General features: G+C 39.1%; 1 protein-coding gene across 2 annotated transcripts in view; it reads left to right on the forward strand.

Annotated features, from left to right (window-relative positions):
* LOC144260508 (cadherin-9) overlaps positions 1 to 19903 on the forward strand; it is a 99434-nt gene that overhangs the window by 75133 nt on the left and 4398 nt on the right. For both annotated transcript variants that reach the window (XM_077809155.1, XM_077809156.1), the window contains 6 exons: positions 1406 to 1593; positions 3989 to 4242; positions 6582 to 6718; positions 8072 to 8193; positions 19290 to 19407; positions 19637 to 19888. In XM_077809155.1, coding sequence (XP_077665281.1) covers positions 1406 to 1593; positions 3989 to 4242; positions 6582 to 6718; positions 8072 to 8193; positions 19290 to 19407; positions 19637 to 19888 — 1071 coding nt within the window. The remainder of the gene's footprint in view (positions 1 to 1405; positions 1594 to 3988; positions 4243 to 6581; positions 6719 to 8071; positions 8194 to 19289; positions 19408 to 19636; positions 19889 to 19903) is intronic.

The following is a 19903-nucleotide window of genomic DNA, read 5'->3' on the forward strand; positions in this document are numbered from 1 at the left end:
CAAATCTCTAAAGATAAGACATTTCCAATGAGTCAGAGACTGTGATTTAGGTGCATGATACTGGGGATAGACACTCACTTAACCTTCTTTAGCCCACACAAGGATCTGTTATGATCAGTGTACTTGGGAAAACTCAGAAACTGCTCTCTCAGTGTGACACAAAATGGATGAGAGAGAAGAGAAAGGCCATGGATGCATCGTTAGAGGAGAACTAGTCATATCAAGTGATATAGGCCGTACCTGCTATAGGCTGGTGTAGCTTGTACAGTCTGTCTGTTCATTAAACCACTCAAATAGGGATTGTATCTTCTTCAGGCACACTGCCTTCACCAAGGTTGTCTTGGTCAGGCAAGGCTTCACAACATATCCTACGGGGTTCCAGTTTCTAATTGTTACAAGTGGCATGTTGCTAGTAACTAAGTGACTGTGCAAAAGACAGATAACAAATATTCAACAAATTGGCATGCAAAATGTCTGCAAACTTCTCACACCTTCTTGTTACTACTAAGTATTTGCCAACACTGTTTTAAGAATTATTTTAACGCCATATCTTGCTAATGGAAGTTCAAGTTATATTTCCTGATTGTGACTAGTCAAAAGACTCATGTGATTTTATTCCTGTTCTGCAGGAGCCTAACTTTACAGTTAGGTTTTTGGTACATATGCTGGGAAAAGATAAATTTAAAATTTACCTTCTGTACTAAGATGTGCAAGGTTAAAATTCCTTTGTCAATAGCATCCAGGCTAGTAAAACCTGATTCCACAAAGTGAATTAATTCAAGAATCTGAACACATTTGTACAATTTCATACAGTTCAAGCAGTTAGCAGGAATATTACATATTACACATCTCAATTGCTTTTTGCGATATATCTGTATTATGTGTTTCCATGAAAAACTTACATCTCACATAAAACACACTTAAAACTGTTCAAGGCAATTTCAAAATAGAAATCCTTGTCTATTGTATTTTAGTTTCTTCCTCAGATCCGCTATTTGTTTTGAAAACTGTGGTTCCTAGAGAAAAAATAACTTCTGCAATCATTGAAAACGTCTTTAGAAGATAGACAAAATAAATAAATCCATTAACTACTCAGGGTCATAATCACTGCTGTATTATTGTGCTTCTATCTATGTTCCTTTCATCTGAAGTACAAAAAGAAAAGTACATAAAGAATACAGTACTAAGTGCCTTTGAAGTGTCACACTTTCATTAAAAAAAACAACAAAACTTTTCATTGACAGTCAAGTCATCTTTGTTTTAAAGTTTACTCCTGATGACTAAGAGCACTTTTCTTAGAATGTTTCAACTTTCAAGGCAACTGAAAGAAAAAAATCTAGGGGAAACAAAAGGCATTATTTAGAGAGATGAAAGACTAAAAAAAAGTTTGATTTAACTTTTCCAGGTACTTACCAATTCAGCTCTCCTGAGTCTGCATCACTTGGGACTCCTCTCGGCAGAATAAAAGCCAATGACCTCGATGTGGGTGAAAATGCTGAGATTGAATATAGCATTTCCAAAGGGGAAGGATCAGACATGTTTGATATCATCACTGACAAGGACACACAGGAAGGGATTATAACCATCAAAAAGGTTTATTTTTCCTCCCTCTCTTTTTATTACACTTAGCACTCCAGGTGGGTTTTTTCTTTCCTCAAGGGGGAGGGCAAAGGAAAGTCTTACCTGGGGTCACCTGATGAGAAACTGTATTAGTTTTGTTGTCCTCTTTTTTCATCAGCTATTGTTATTCCCAAGGCTTGGGGGAATTTTCTTGGCATGTCATTTCACATAAAGCAATATTCTCAACAGCTGCTGTCTATCAAAGAGACACTCTCACAAACAATAGTTTTGAAGTAGAGGCATGAAAACCTGGAGGGGTTCAACATCTGAACTCTGCAGCGTGGTTCACAAGGGGTTGAGGTGAACAAAATGTTGTAGGTTTGCCTGAAGGTCTAAGTTTGATGAACTCGCACCTCTAAAGAGAACTAACCCACCATAGATAACCTATCCTCCTGTAGCCTTCCTGTCTCTCCACTGAGGGATTTCTTCTAGAGCTGCAAGAAAGGTTCAACTCAAACCTCCAGCCTACTTAAAATCTGCCCTATTTCCATCATACCTTGACAGTTACATGACATGTCAACAGGTGCTCTCAGATAAAAGGAATATACAGAACTTGAATTCACAGACAATCTGTGATTCTTTAGGGCTTGAAATTGGCCAGATAAGCATATTGAAAACTATTTTGAGGTTATTTGAATACACATTTTAGGCTACAGTTCACACTATTTTGGGTTTGTCCTTGGGCTGTTGAGACAGATCATATGGGGTAACTCATGATACTTTCCATTTCAGCCATTAGCCTCATTTTTTTTTTTCTACTGAACATGTGAACCCCTGAAAATATGAATAAAACCGTAAAACCCAAACCTTGCATGCAGGTACATAAATCCAAACTCATTTAAGCTTCATCAGCTGAGAACCTTTGCAAAGTGCTTCTGATAAAGAATTGGCAATCCCATTTTGAAAATGAAAAAAATTGGAAAAAATATGAATTATTTTCACATTTTTATGCAAAATAAGGCTGAGTGAATGTGTCTGGGCTACTGTAATTCTGGTACTTCCTAAATTTTTGAGTGCTTGACTTTGCAACCTTAACTTATTTTAATGTAATTTTTTTAATATAACAAATATGTGAATCAAAGTTGAAACTGGAGCTAGAACAACTCATTTTTATTTTATTTTGATACAACAATATGCTGGATATCATAGTCAAGATCTACAAAAAACTCAGACCCACATAGTTCATTCTATTCCACTTTTGATTGACCCAGTACTAGATTATAAATACAGTTTTATAAATCATGTTTATGGGGAATATTTGCATCAGAATCCTATAAAAATAATATACATATTTGTAAGAGATTAAATACAGCATAGAATATAAATGGTAAAACCAAGCTAACCACTGTCATAATTATGTAATTATTGATGGACACAGTCTCATAGCTAAACCAACCTAAAGTCTGGCAAACAAAAAAACCTTTTAAGAAAACCCACATCACTCATACTAAAACCTTTTTCCTTCCATTTTCTGCCCTTCTTCCAAGTTTCATCTCAAATCTGATGTATCAGATTGCCAATAGAAAAGCTTTTTCCCATGGTATTCCTAACACTGGCCATAATAAGGAAATTCAAAAATACACTCATGAGAAAGCTCTAGCTCTAATATTCTGGATTGATTGTTCCAAAAAGCAATTTTATATAAATTTAGGCTCAACATGCAAGCCTTTAGAAGCTTATCCCAAATGATGATGCCTTTGAGATTTTCCCATCACTAGTATTAATCCCCTTTACAAGATTTCAATATGGAATATGTTCATTATTGTATGTCTAGAGTACAGCAGATTTTAATTGCTTTGAAACACGGTAAGAGTTTTCAAGTACATAAAAGGTTGTTACAACCTCTGAGGATAGGACAAGAAGCAATGGGCTTAAATTGCAGCAAGGGAGGTTTAAGCTGTACATTAGGAAAAACTTCCTAACTGTCAGGGTGGTTAAGAACTGGAATAAATTGCCTAGGGAGGTTGTGGAATCTCCAGCATTGGAGATTTTTAAGAGCAGGTTAGACAAACAGCTGTCAGGAAGTGTCTAGATAATTGGTCCTGCAACGAGTGCAGGGGACTGGACTAGATGACATCTCGAGGTCCCTTCCAATTCTACAATTCAATGAAAGGAGAAAGTGACTTTACCAACTTCCTAATCACTATTACCAAGCTACATTTTGCATAATAGGATGAAGAATCCCCTGTCCTGTACCTTAGTCATCTATAATTGGCTCTATATTGCTGTGACTGATGAGTTGAGTATGTGCATGTAAGAACCCTGCTAATGCGGTCCCTGATAACTCCTGCCCCTATTATTTTAGTGCTGTATTTTTTTTTAACATTTCTTGTAAACTGACCCCAGTTTTTTATCATTTGTTCTCTAGCAGTTGGATTTTGAAAACAAGATGCTGTACTCCTTAAGAGTGGAGGCAGCCAACACTCATCCTGACCCACGCTTTTTCCACTTGGGGCCATTTAAGGACACAGCTCTCATCAAAGTTTCTGTGGAAGACATAGACGAACCTCCAGTGTTCAGCAGGAGCTCTTATATAATAGAAGTAGATGAAGATTCCAAGGAGGGAACTATCATTGGGCAAGTGATAGCTCAAGATCCAGATACTACCAAGAATGCGATAAAGTAAATATCAGTTCATGCATGGTGTAAAATGCTTTAGATGTAGATGCTCATTTCATCTTTCTCTCAAAATGTAGTAAAGTAAATGGCATATGGTCTGATCCTCAGCAGTAAATAGCAGCTTTAATTCCAAATGAGCTCAGTGACAGTAGAGGACACAAATGAGTGAAGTGACAGTTAAGGGCACTTAGCACATTACAGGATCAGGCCTACAGTGATCAAGTGGAAAGAAATTGAGCAATCAAATATCTGTGGAGATCTAGTGATGGCAAACAGAATTAATACATCACAATATGTTTTTTCAAATGGAAAAATATGGGGGTCAGGCAAAAGTGTATAAGCCTGATTATAACAAACACACGCTGCTTTGCAGAACTCTTGCTTATATCATTTTCAGGGCAATGCTATTTTACCTTATTTGTCCCTATTGGCCAGCTTATATAAGGTGTTCAAGACGGTGATTTCTGTTGGATGAACATGCAGCTCTGCGGGTCGATGGAACTCAGCATTCTGCATCACACCTTGCAACAGGCCCAGTGAATGAAACAATCCCCTGTAGAGATACACCATCTACCATGTTCTACTTCTTAAATATTTAATGATCAACATTTGTACAGCATATTAAATAGGAAACTACTGTGAGAAAGTCATAACAATTAGGAGGTAAATGTTTGGCCTTGTGCTACTGCCGTAACTGTTAGCGCATCTGCTATTATTGTCTAAACCAGAGGTGGGCAAACTATGGCCCGTGGGCCACATCTGGCCCACGAGACCGTCCTGCCAGGGCCTTGAGTTCCCGGCCAGGGAGGCTAGCCCCTGGCCCTTCCCCTGGTGTCCACCCTCCCCTGAAGCCTCAGCTAGCCATGTAGCCAGCGCTCTGGGCAGCAGGGCTATGAGCTCCTGCCGGGCAGCGCAACTGTGAGAGCCGCCAGCCTGCCCTGGTGCTCTAGACTGCGCGGCAGCATGACCGCCGGTCCTGGTGCTTTGAGCGGCATGATAAGCGGGGACCGAGGGGGTTGGATAAGGGGCAGGGGGCCCCAGGGGGAAGTCAGGGGACGGGGGGATAAGAGGTAGAGGTTCTGGAGGGGGGCGCTCAAGGGATGGGGAACAGGGCGGTTGGATAGGTTTGGGAGTCCCAGGGTGCCTGTCAGGGGACGGGGGTGTGGATAGGAGTCAGGGAAGTCAGGGGACAGGGAGCAGGGGGGGTTGGGTAGGGGGTGAGGTCCAGGGGGACGGTTAGTGGCGGGGGGTCCTGGGAGGGGGTGGCCAGGGGACAAGGAGCAGGGGGGGTTGGATGGGTTGGGAGTTCTGAGGGGGGCAGTCAGGGTGGAAGAAGTGGGAGGGGGTGGAAAGGGGGCAGGGCCAGGCTATTTTGGGAGGCACAGCCTTCTCTATCTGGCCCTCCATACAGTTTCAGAACCCCAATGTGGCCCTCAGGCCAAAACGTTTGCCCACCCCTGGTCTAAACTGACATGCATAACACTGACCATTTGTACATTAGTGCATAGACCATGCAAATTATTGTGAAACCTGCTTCAGCTACATTTCTGATTGAAAGTGAGACAACGCTGAATGATCTACGTGCACATTTTTGGGCAAAATGATGTCATCAAGCAAATTACGCATACGCTCTTCACACAACAGGTTTGTGGCTAATGGTCACTAGCTCACTAAATCAGAGGATGACTATAAATGTAAGTTAATCTTTTTGGAAGGAAAAGAGAGCTCAACAAATGCAAAAGCCAAAATTTAAAAAAATATTTTCGAGTGATTTTCTGCCCATCCTGAGAAAAACCAAAGGTGCCTTGTCTTCAGAGAGCGGATGCTCAATGGTTACCGAAATTAAATTCCTGTGATGGTGTCTGAGATTAAGCACCCAAAAAACTGAAGCATCCAAAATCTCTAATCATTTGTGAAAATCTTAAAGACAATTCAGTCTGAGTTAACTCACTATCATTCCAGAATTTGTTATATTTCTGGGCTAAAATATATTTTGTAAAATGACTCATACTGAATAGCTTCCTATACAGATGTGTTACCCTTTAATCCTATTTAAGACCAATGCCATGAAACTGACATTGTATGGGCTATGCTAAGCATATGGAGTTTACACCCCATCTTTCAGAAAGAGCCAATGTCTTAAATAACTTAACTCAATATTTACAGTACTCTGCACTAGTTATTCCCTATAGTAAGTACAGGGAACCTTAGGTAATACCATATTGCAAATTTTAAGGTAGCCTTTCCTAATGTAAAACTGGAAGCATTTAATGGTGGTTAGTAAGCAAAACTGGAAAATATAATAGAAGAGGGTGATACACACTTGTATTATATCTTGACAGATATTCTGTGGATCGACACACTGACCTCGACAGAATATTCAACATCTATTCAGGAAATGGGTCTATATTCATCTCAAAGCCACTTGATCGGGAAGAAAACCCCTGGCACAATATCACTGTTATAGCAACTGAAATCAGTGAGTTGGAGATGGCTTATCTGAAGAGAATGTTAGAACATGAAAATTTGGCAATTCTATAACAAATTTCTGTTTTAATTTTTTTTACCAGATTCACCCTTGTCTGTCTTTAAAAATTTCAGCCAAGCATATCATTTGCTAACTACAAGCCAGAAAACTCAATAGGGGTAAATTTTAATTAAAAACTTATTATTTCATGATTTTCTTACTTTTCCCCATAGTTAAAAAAAAAAAATTCAGGTCCATTTCAGTTGTGCAGAGCAGCACAAAGCCAACATAACTGGCTTCCTGAGGATTTCCCTTGCATAAATTGGTACAGAGCCAGCATAGTGATTCTACATTGCTCCCTCAGCCTCTAGGGGAAAGGGGAAATTTATAAGAAAATGAGGGCATGGTTAGAGCATTCCAGCAATTCCAGACCATCAGAATGGTCCTTTGGGACCATGGGCAGACATTAGATTGGCCTTCAGGCTGCTCTAATTTACGCCAGAGATCAACCCAGCCCCAGTCACAACTAGAGGCCTGTAAAGTTAATATATTACCCTTCCCCCCGGGCAGAAAAGAAAATCTGACCTTGTATCTTCCAAAGTGGCACACCACAATTGATTAAGTGATACGTTCTATGACACTATTTTTCTCCTCCTTACAACTTCTTCCTTCACTTTGGGAAGTAGTGAGATTAACATTGTATGAGCTGTGATGAGCATATAGGATACACAGACCATCTTTTAGAAAGAGCCATACCATTTTTTCTTTAAGAAAACTATTTTCTCCAAACACAGGCCCAACTGCCAATATTTGCTTCACTTTATTCATCCCATTGACTATGGTTTGGCCTAGGAGGTTACTTGGAGCGGCACATTAATGACAAAGGTGTCAGATACATTCTTCCTTACCTTTGTAGCTAGACAGGGCTTTGAATTGATCCATACAATATATCTATCCCCCCTGGATTAACCTCAGCAACTCCATTTTAGGACACAGATCCCAGAAAATAAGCATGCATACACTCACTGCTGATTGGAATACATTGGCAAGACAGACACCTTGGATAATTTAAAATTCTGTTTTCAACTGCAAATCAATTTAGACTGAGATAGTTTTGCCTTAATATAACATTTTTCTTTTAAAAATAATGTAATGGGTTTAAAATGTAAATATGAGTCTTAAGTATATTAAATTATATACCAGTAGAAAACTGAACATAACTGTAAAGAACATTTCTTTTATGTTGTGGGGTAGGGGAGAAATTAGATGAAATATACTTGATAATTTCACTTCTCTTACATGAACTGTAAATCTTTCCAATCCTTTTATTCCTTAGCTAAATTATAAATTATTTTCTTGTTCCAGATAATCCTAAGCAAAGTAGCCAGATACCTGTCTTCATCAGGATTTTAGACATAAATGACCATGCACCAGAATTTGCTAAATATTATGAAACTTTTGTTTGTGAAAATGCAAAAGCAGGACAGGTAAATGCATATTTAATCTACCAGCAAATTTATGCCTGTATCTTCTGTTGCTGTGTTTTATTCATTTCTAGAGTTACTCACAAGGGAGACTAACATCTTCATGACAATCTTGATTCGCATGGATGAAAAATAATAAATAATAAATCTTCTGACTGTATTTCCAAATTCAGTAGACATTTCAGGTGGACAAGGAATGCAGGATTTGGCTCTAATATAACACATACACAATATTTTATTTTTAGGTAATGATTTAATAGCCTTCGTCACAAATCTCTTTTATAGAAGGAGTCATGGATAAGTCACTAAAATTTCATATGTTTAGATAATTCTTCTTGTCTGCATGCTTACCAAAGCATTATATGATCTATTGATAACTTGAAATATGCAAAAATCCAATTTTGGAAATCTCACATATTTATGGTACCTGACAGAAACAAGAAATTGTGATATGGAACTATAATTTTAAAGCTAAAAAGATATGTCAACTTTATCAGACCTTGGTTAAGATTCAGTTTGCGTTAGATTCGAATTTGTGCAAAGGTCCAGAATGGCTCTTGCTTTATACAAACTGGATCAACACATCCTTTTAATAAACTAAAACAGATTTAAAGAGGAAGCAATTTACTAGCTTGGAGAAAAGAGAATAAAAGTTCCAGGTAGATAGTGCAGCAAAACACACATATCATGGATATAGAGAAATATTCTATTACTATTGTAATTATTACAATCTTCTATTTACTATGGATGGTTGCATCATTGTTGTAGCTATGGTAGTCTCAGGATATCAGAGAGAGAATGTGTGTGAGGTAGATTTTATTGCACAACTTCGATGTTTATGTAGTGGTCAGAGAGCTATAGATTTGAGTCCTTTGGGGATGATGTTTTGTTTGGTCCTGCTTTGAGCAGGGGGTTGGAGTACATGACCTCCTGAGGTCCCTTCCAACCCTGATAGTCTATGATTCTATGATTTACTCATGAAGTAGATGTCACTGGTAAGTTTTGCTTCCTTTCTCCTCATGTTGTGGAGATTTCATTTCAAACAGCAAAAATTGTTATCTTCCATTGCTGTTTGCAGTGTTGTTGTAGTTGTGTTGCTCTCAAGACATTAGCAAGACAAGGTGAGTAAGGTACTATTTTTTATTGGACCAATTTCATCACATACTGCCATGTACCGGGAAGAAAAAAAAATCAGGAAACATACTCCATGATCATTCAAGGAACCCAAAACAATTATCAAAACAGAAGTTGGTCCAATAAAAGATATGACCTCACCCATCTTGTCTCTCTGTTTATCATGGGGTCAGTTGACATTTCAGTTTTTAACACCTTTGTTCACAGAGTTATGCCTTCACTATAAACATTCACTCTGTGTGGAAACATTGCATTAAAAATATCTCAGTATGGAATGGATTTCTAAGGAATTAAAAGTTAAGGGCCAGACTGTATTCAGAGGCAGAAGCCCATGATAGAAAAAGTGTAGAGCCCTCTTGGGTAAGCTCTGTATGTGTAGATTTCACCTTATAAACTAGGGAACGTCAGGAAGTACAGATTGAGTGTAAGGTAGCAATTGAAACACGAAGCACATTTGAATGTTATTTTGGAAAAGGAAAGAAAAAAAAGAGGTGGCAGATGTGCAGCCAATGGCTCAACTGAGTCACATTCTGTTCACTTTATTCACCCAGTGTCACCAATTGTATGAGCCAGGCCGTGAGTTGGAAGGATAATATAACATACTTTGACCGGAATTGCCTTGGTTTGTATCAAGGACTTTCACTGCCAATATGATTCTTTTTCATACAAATATTTTCATTACTTTTGATGCACATAATACAGTAAAATAATATATACAGTAACAGCAATACTAAATTAAATGCAAATAATGGTAGGAATTATAACAGATAATGAAATAAGCACATGAAACTCTAAGCCTAATGGTACACCTTGTCACAAAATAATGTGATGTTTATAATTAGGATACCACTGTGACATACATTTTCATGTGTGACCAAGGTTTGAGATCTATGTAATGAGCTTAGAAATTTCATCCAATTACTGTTTATTGTACTCTGGTAGTTTTATTTTATAATGTATTAATTACTTTTTCAACAGAAATACATTCAGATAATTCTGGCCAGCAAGTCTGTATTGCTGGTATATGACCAGATTTCTGTCTGTGCAACAAAACCTCTTTGTATAGTACAAGATTGTGGACAAATAATTTTTAGAATCTCAGTTCAGTGATTGATATCAATGTGAGTCATGGTAAAAGCTTTAATAGAACTGGGCAAAGCAAAGCAAGATTAAGCATATGTAATATTTTGAGTGAGGGAACTCAAATTTGGGGGTATGGTCACAGAACAAGTTCCACCCAGACTGGCTACTTGTCACCTCCTCTTAAATGATACCTTTCCAAACGCCAAATGTATGGAATACTCAATAATGCACAAATTACAATTTAGCTTCCCAACTAAATGTGTGGGTGTAATTCACAACACTTTCCCATTCTTTGAGTGTAAATTAGGGCTCAGATCTTCAAAGTGACCTATAAGACTTAGTAGGAGTTGGACACTGACTTTCCATGGGAGTTAATTGACTAACTGCCTACATTTTCCTTTTCCTTTTGATTCTTCAAGTTCATATTCTGCAATAATACTTTAGAGACAAATATTTTGCATTTTGCAGTTGATTTATCTGCTTGATCACTCCTCTTCAGAAACCTTAGATAAACTGGAGTAAAGGTTGAACATAATTTATCACTTAAAAAAAAGTTTAAGCCTTCAAAGAGAAGGCTGTTTTGAAGTTGCTGTTTGGTCACAAATACAAGTGTTAGAAAATCTAGATATTCTAATGTGAGGGACTACTTACCTTGCCTCCTCCCCCCAAAAAATATAATATATTCAGTGTATTAGAAAGTACAGTTAAGCTCATTTAATATCACTCAAACAATCTTAACTCTGCCCCTGCATCACCTGGTTGACAACAATCAGAAATTTTGAGACAATGTGATTCTCAAGGAGCACAAAGGACTAAAGCAGCATCACCCAAGATGTGTCTACATAGATACTTTTATCCCTTTTATATACTTTTTTTTATTATTTTATTATTTCCTCCATTTTGTTTTTGGCCCTCAGATCTTTCTATATTATTTATATTGTGACAAAGTTCCTCCTCTACCTTGGTGCATCTTGCGCTTATTGGTGGATTTGCTTGTCTCCGAGATTCATGGCAGCCCTCAGTTTGGCCGTTTTCGTGAACCCAGAGTACAGGTCAACTCCTCCTGTGTCTGACCAGGAGTTGGGAGGTTTGGGGGGAACCCGGGCCCGCACTCTACTCCGGGTTCCGGCCCAGGGCCCTGTGGAATGCAGCTGTCTAGAGTGCCTCCTGGAACAGCTGTGCGACAGCTACAACTCCCTGGGCTACTTCCCCATGACCTCCTCCCAACACTTCTTTATCCTCACCATAGGACCTTCCTCCTGGTCTCTGATAATGCTTGTACTCCTCAGTCCTCCAACAGTCTGCATTCTCACTCTCAGCTCCTAGCACCTCTTGCTCCCAGCTCCTTACACGCCCACCACAAACTGAAGTGAGCTCCTTTTTAAACCCAGGTGCCCTGATTAGCCTGCTTTAATTGATTCTAGCAGCTTCTTGATTGGCTGCAGGTGTTGTAATCAGCCTGTCTGTCTTAATTGTCTCCAGAAGGTTCCTGATTGTTCTGGAACTTTCCCTGTTACCTTATCCAGGGAAAAGTGACCTATTTAACCTGGGGCTAATATATCTGCTTTCTATTACTCTCCTGTAGCCAACTGTCCTGACCCTGTCACAATATTTAAGAGCTTAAAGATTTTACTTGACTTTGGGTAACATTTGTGTGGATTCTAGTAAGTCAACATTCTTCCCATTACATCCCCACCAAGTTTTACGTTGCTAAAAAGGAAGAGAGCAGATTTAGAGCAAATGTGTGCATTTAAAAAAAAGTAGCTGTCAGAGGCCTTGTATTTAGCTATTCAGATGCTCCTTCCAAATAGCATGAGCTCAGCATGTAATTCCAGAAATTATTTTCCCCAAATGGCAAATTCAGTAGTAATGCTACAGACATTATCTGCATCAAATATTATTCCCCAAAGTACTGCCTCCGACTTGTTACATATGCAGGGATGTGATATTTGCAGGTTTCTGTGGCTGCAGGAAAGTAGGAGATTCAAGTAAAAAATTTCAAGCATGGATATCTAAAGTTAGGCACCCAAATTCATATTTAGGCACTTATGTAAAGCTGGCTTCATTGGGAGCTGCAAGGGCTCAACACATTTAAAATCAGGTCACTTTTAATTAGATGTCTGAATATAATTATGGATTGAAATGCACATACGTGAACATTTTGGACATAGTATTTATATTCCAAATAGTCTTCAGTTTTGTTGCCTATTTTAATATACTGTACAATACTGTTATTGTATGATAGCGCATACTGTACAATATATTAGAATATACTATTATTCATTTCATACTATTCTACCTTATTTTAGAGCTCACCTAAAGCAGCCAACCTGTTAGAATTGTAATTGCTTCCTGTTGCACGACATCAGTGCATTTAACGCTGATGGTCACAGCAGGAGGGCTAGACAGAGAAGATAAGTATATGTAGTTAATTTTAAGATTTTCTTTTAATTGAGCTTAGCTGTTAATCACACCACTTTCTAAATCTCATTCACATCAGGAAGCAGCCAGAAATATCAATTATTCCTCTCCATTGCCAACTTACAATACCTGTGTTCAATGTCAGCCAATATTAGAGGGTAGATTGTAGCATATATGATGCAGCTGTGTGTGGGGGAGCAGTACAGAGTTGCAATATCCAGGGGCGACAGTGATGAGAGAGTCTATTGAGGAAGGGCATCATCTCTAGAATTGCTTTTTTCACATGGAAATATAACCTCTGCTTCATCCATTAGGATGAGTTCCAGATCTGTTCCACAGACTGGTAATGTGGGCTAAGGTGGGAGCAGCAGGATCCTGGCCCCAACTCATCTTTGTCCTCTTTTAAGTGTCACTTTTTCTGTGATGGAGCTCCAGAAGCACAAGGACTGCTATTGTGGAAAGCTCTTGCACAAGAGCCTCTCACAACCTTATTCTATGAGCTCATTAAGAGCAGTACATGATCCTGAGCTGAACTAGGGGCAGAGTCAGGCAATTCTCTCCATGGAAGCCAGGGAGTTTTACCTTAATGGAACTGCAATGGAATGAATCAATGATTGCAAAATTCAACTCCAGGATATCAACTCATCAACTCCCTATATTTGCTGAGACCACATTAACAATAATGATCAACAACAAGACTGTTTTGCTCATTGGTGCTATATTCTCTCTTGCCATTTTTGAGCTCCCAAACATCAGGGCATAGATAGAGCTCATCTTATTTGGGAAGATGATATTTTTCCTTTCATTATTCTGTATTTTCTCCACAGGCTGGGAAGGAGCAGGGAAAGGCATAATTGTCATGACACCATTGATAAATATTGATCATGCATTGTTGTACAGACCTGTAGCTGAATTATGGGTAGGCATCCATTGACTTAGTAGGGTGATATGTTAAAACTCAGCAATCCTTTTAAACGGAGGAAGAGGGGAAAGATTTTCTGACCTCTGACATGTTGGTAATTATCTCTGGGGTTAGAGCCAACTTCTGATGAGTAAATAATTTGCCTTCAAAATGCATCAAACTACATCAAAGGACAGATATTTTAGAAAGAATTCCTAAAAAGGACAGTCCCTCCCAGTTTCTTCTACATCTTCATCTTTCCCACTTACCATTATGATTGATCATTGATATACTCAGGGGATAGTGGAGTCACATCATCCCAAGGGGAGCATGGTAGGAAAGTCTCTTTGTGCCCTCCTTCCTACACATTCAGCAAAGTCCAATGACAATCTCCCCCTCAGCATATTTTTCATAGTTTATCATGGATTTAGGGGGGGATTTTTGTGGCAGACCCTTGACAAAATATGTGCAGCACATAACTAGATGAACAAATTTCAGGAAATGATAATACCGTGATTGAAGGTTTGAGATTTGTGATATTCACTCCTAGGCCTTGTTTAGACTAGTGGTGACATGCAGGGCTCATGTAGCCACATGACAAAATGAAAAGCAGGCTGTGTGCACACTGCACTCTGTAATGACAGCGTGCCAGTGAAGGGCTCTAGTAGTGGGGGGAGACAGCAGGGAAAGTCTTTATCAATAGGATGGTAGTGGGACCCTACATTGCTAAAAATAGATGTGGGAGGCACTGCTTGGGCGTGTAGAGAGCCACGTTGGGTATATACCCTGCTATTTATTCCTGTGTTAGGAGGGCAGGCAGTGTGTGTACTTTACATGCCACTGTAAGTGTAGACATACCCCTACACTGAAGTTAATAAAAAATTGGTCAATCAGGGGACTAGTAACTTTTTTGATGTTTGATATCTCACAAACAGTCAATGAGAGAAACAAACAATAGTGTAGACATTTGAAAAGCCATCTAGTGTCATGCAATATCTATGTTCATTTCAGGCAAAGTCACAAATTACTAGAACTTAAAGCTCAAATCATTCAACTGAATTCAAGGCTACACTCCAATCAGCTCCGTAATATGTAGCAGAACAAAAGCAAAATTCAGAAGCCATGACAGTTAAGCATCCCCAGGTTAAGAATACATTATCATTATTGCAAAGTACAAAACTTATGCTGTAAGTTAATTGAGTTGTTTGAAAACTCCAAAGAAGGGACTGTTTAAATAAATTAGCCTCCCTGAACTCCTCAGGAATCTTCCTGGTTTCATAGCAAGTGACATCACAGCTGCCTTATGCAAAGGGAATGAAAACTGCTGTTTTCAAAGAAAGGTGTCATGTTTCATAATGATAACCAATATACACTGACAGTGACGTATTGAAAAGGCGTGCGTGTGGCAAAGTGCCAAGCATCTCATGGACGTGTTGGCTGTCTCAAGTTTTTGTTAAAATATTATGGTAAATATATTTTCCCCAAACATTTTGCTATATTTTCTGTCCCAGCCCATTGCCTTCATGCATATTCATACAAAAGACTTACTTGGATTTTTATAAAGAAACTTTCAGTTCTGCCTTTAAGAGAATCGTCTAAAGCATGCTGAGTGACTTACAATTACAGTAGTCTGGAGCAATGAGGAGAAAACACGGTAGCATCGAAATCATCTGCAGTATGTGAAAAAGAGATGGCACTCTGTGACAGATATATAAACAGGGGCCGAATGTACAGGGGTGTTGGAACAATCTGTATAGTTGGGGTCCTGAGAGCCATTGAACCAAACTGTAAACCCTGTATATAATGGAAACCACTTCAGGCCGGCGTGTTCTGCAGCACCCACAGCACCTCTAGTTCCAGCACCTACACATCTGTGGAACCCCACCTCATGTCTGCGAGCATTCACTCATGGGGTGTCCCTCTGACTTCGGTTGGAATAAGACCCAGATCCTCAAAGTTATGAAATCACACAGAGACCTAAATACCTTCAAGGAACTGGGCCTAAGTGCTCATGAAGAAAGGTTGCACTGCTCGGCCTACATTGTTTAAATGGCTGTACAACTACTCTGTGCTGGATATAAAAATGAAGTGTTTGTATGGACATCCCAGGTTTACATTATCAGCACTTGAAAAGCTGAGTGATCCCTTCAGGAATGGGAATTTATCCTATAAATCCCAATGAGCTGCCTCACACTGATCCTCCTAAGAAAGGTAGAAATACTGACAATGCTGAATTTTTCAATCTGAGTTCATTCACCAGGCCAGCTAAACGTAAAGGAATGCATTTTTTCAATAGGTCTGATATGCTTGAAATCACATTTGAGTTGAGTAAAAGTCACTTTCTTGAAAAATTTCAGAGTAGCAGCCGTGTTAGTCTGTATCTGCAAAAAAAAAAAAAAGGAGGACTTGTGGCACCTTAGAGACTAACACATTTATTTGAGCATAAGCTTGCGTGAGCTGTAGGTGCCACAAGTCCTCCTTTTCTTTTTTCTTGAAAAAAAACTCTCATAAATCGTACAATGTCAGGCATCTCTCTGAAATCTCTGTGAAGCGTGAGTACAACTCCAAATTCAGAACTGTTTCAAAATGGAAAAAGCATGTATTTCATTTTATACCACAAACTTTAAATAGCAAAACATTGTGCCCTAGATTTTACAGTATCACTACCATACCAAAAATCAGAATGGCTAAATCTCTTTAATTTTTGCATCTAGGATTGACTTTAGTCTGTTTTATTCATGATTTTTAGATCTACAAAAGCTAACCTCATAATGTTTCTATTTTTTGTTTGTTTGTTTTGGAAAACTTTGCCTGCAATATTTTTTTTTCATTTCCCCCCCTTTGTTCTTCCATCTTTTCAAGACAACCAATACCTTTAACAAATAATAAGGGTTGTTTTTTTCCCCTTTTCTGCAGAATTATTCTCACAATAATTTTTTAGTGTAATTAGGTTCCTCTATTTCTGCCACAATTGTCCACTCTTGATATTATTTTCACTTGAAGGGAATCATATGTGGATCTTACAAACATCTCACTGATTACATCTTGAAAAGCCACATGATACTCAGCTACAATGCTTTGGTAGCTATTCTAGTTGGGTATTTTCTTACGGGATGTTTCCTAGCAATATTTGGACAAATATCCACACTATTCTAATTCTCTCTCTTCTACCTGATGTTTTTGTTCTCACATTGTCCTTCAGACCTCTACAAAAATTCAGGAGGAAATTTTTTTCAGTCAATTTGATACTCTGCTAGCCTTCCACCATAAGGAATTTCTGCTATAATGGCACTGGAATTGTAGGCTTAGGCGACATGGGGCTTAAAATGTTGTAGCTACCTAAACCCATGCCTACACTATCACATCCACCATTGCTACTGCCAGTAGCAGTGGTAGCAACACTGGGAATATTTAGAGAAAAAAGTGATAGTGGAATTACAGGTTCAATGACATGCCAACAGAGCTCCTTTGTAAAGAGTGTGAACTTGGCCCAATGTATTTAAAAAGTTCCCCAAGTGTCAGGGTCCTAATTGCTTTCAAAATGTAGAGATCTTAATGTGTACTTGAGAGCCTCATTAATTTTAAGAAATATTGCATAATCCTGCTTTAACTATATTCTGTTCATCATGAAGGACCATGACATTCATGAATTCCCTCACAGGTTCTGTTCTGATAACAGGAAACCATAAAGACCCTGATTCTGCTCTCCCCAACGCTGGTGTAAATGAGGAATAATGCCAAGGAAGTTGATGAGCCAAATTCTCCATTCACACCTGATTTACAACAGTGTAACTCTACTGACTATAATTAAATTACTCCAGAGCCAACTATTCATCTAGTGTTTTACTATATTTTCTTGCTGTATTGTCAGTAGAGTCTAAGTTAAGTCCCAAACAGAATAACTATATAAAATATTGAATGAGTGTGTTTAATTCTCATTGAAATTAATATTCAGAAAGGTGTTTTAAGGGAACTGTCTAACTCAATTGCTACAAAAGCTTAAGATAGTATTATTTAGCAGTTACTGCTTTTGCTTGGACAGTTAATGCTATGCATGTGCTCTGGAAATCTCAGCGAAACAAGCTGCATGCATAAACCTTTTGATAACAAACCCCTTTGAAGTCAGTGGAAGCGGAAGATGCCCAGCACAATGGAGACACTTAGCATCTCAAATGAGGCACTCAGCACACCGCAATATCATAAAAAGCAGGTCCATCTTCACAGCATGTGCTAGAGGAGCTCTCTGCCCAGGAGTAAAGAAGTGGTAAGGAGAGTTTTCTGCTGAGACTTATTCTGGAGTCCAGCCACAAATCCTTTCTCTGCGAAATCCACCCACTCACTCATGCCACTGAGCTATCCTGACACCTGATTAAGCCCAAAGCTTCTCCTTTTGGATAGAGCCACAACTCCGGCAGCAGGACATTGCAAAACATGCTGGATTTCTGTGGTACTACAATAGTTAGTGAATGTAAACAATCCAGTATTCATTTTTACCGTACATATGAATTATCACAGTTTATAGCATAGTAAATGTAATGACATCATGTTATAACTGCACAATGCTTAATATAATATCGGTACTGAACTCACTCTTCCTTACTGTGTTCGCTTTCCCAGCTTTAGCAACTTTCAACATCGTAAATTAGTCTGAAAAATACCAGAGTACTTGTTTTCTTTTTCTAAAATTATTTTTAATGTGGCAGGGGAGCAGAGCAGGTGCTAAGCATAAACAGACTAAGCATTGCTTAGAGCCCCGATCAGCTCAAGGGGCCCCCTATTCAGTTTTTATTATAAGAATTTTCCTGTTTTAGTATTGTGGGGAGGAGGGGCAAAATATTCCTGTTTAAGGCCTCCAGTGTGTTAGCACCAGCTCCGCAGGGGAGTCTTCTGCATTCCAGAAGGAACCCTTAACATTTTCCTCCTCTTTATGCATGCTGGCTCCCATGGCCCTATGACAGGGCTACTATCTTCCCCTCACAACTGATCTTGACTGCCCTCTCTTTTCCACCAGTGCCATTCCACAACCAGAGGTGTCCATTTAAAGTGATGCAAGAGATTTCTCCACCCTCTCCTTCCCCCAGCCCCCAACATCTAAGAATTCTGCTTCTGCAATATTTAACTTTATCTCCAGGAGAAAAAATATGTGGACTAGGACCTGAACCCATGTTTCCCACTTACAGAGCACAGTGTGTGAAGTAGCTGCTGACTTATGTAAGGGCATGGGAGGAGGCTGGATTGGCCAGAGGGGCACCCTTCACACAGCAATGCAGGGCACTGAGAACTAACTAGAACAGAAAGCTGCCTGCTGCCACCAGGAGCAGGCCCTTGTTTGTGTGCTGTTAAGTGGATGTGAAGTTAAAAATGAAAGAGCTGATGTGTTTAACAGAAGCTCTTCTTGTTTTAACGTGAGACCACCACACAGCACACTTACTCTTGGGCACTGGGTGGCTTCTTCAAATATAATTGCATAGAGTATTTTACAATATGCTATACGAAAATGCTGTCTTATTTAAAAACAAAAAAAACCCATTAAGAACATAACACCTTGTTTTCCTTATAGCTGGTCCAGACTGTTAGTGCTGTGGACAAAGATGAGCCTCCTCGAGGCCACAAATTCTTCTTTGAGTTGGTGCCCGAATTTGCAGTTCATCCCAACTTCTCTGTTGTCGACAACAAAGGTAAACAACTCTGGTCCTGCATGTCAGAGGCTTGCCAACTTTGGTTGGATGAATTTCTGGATGTTTCATCACATGATATTATCTTTAATTGAAGATTAATCTTTAATTCCTGGAGACTCCAGGGCAATACTGGAGGGTTGGCAACTCTAGCATGTCAACTCACTATTTTCCCCCATGCCAGAGACCACATCACTTTGTCACACACAGTTATTCTGCTCCTCCATTTCAGATAACACGGCAGGGATTCTCACTAGAAGAAATGGATACAGTCGCAGTAAAATGAGTACCTATCTCCTGCCAGTCTTAATATTTGACAATGACTATCCAATCCAGAGTAGCACCGGCACGCTGACAATTCGAGTGTGTGCCTGTGATAGCCGGGGGAACATGCAGTCCTGTAATGCCGAGGCCTTGCTTCTTTCAGCTGGCCTAAGCACGGGTGCTTTGATTGCCATTCTCCTCTGCATCATTATACTGTTAGGTAAGTGATCCTTGT

This window comes from Eretmochelys imbricata, chromosome 2, assembly GCF_965152235.1.
Source record: "Eretmochelys imbricata isolate rEreImb1 chromosome 2, rEreImb1.hap1, whole genome shotgun sequence".
In the NCBI taxonomy this organism is placed as follows: domain Eukaryota; kingdom Metazoa; phylum Chordata; order Testudines; family Cheloniidae; genus Eretmochelys; species Eretmochelys imbricata.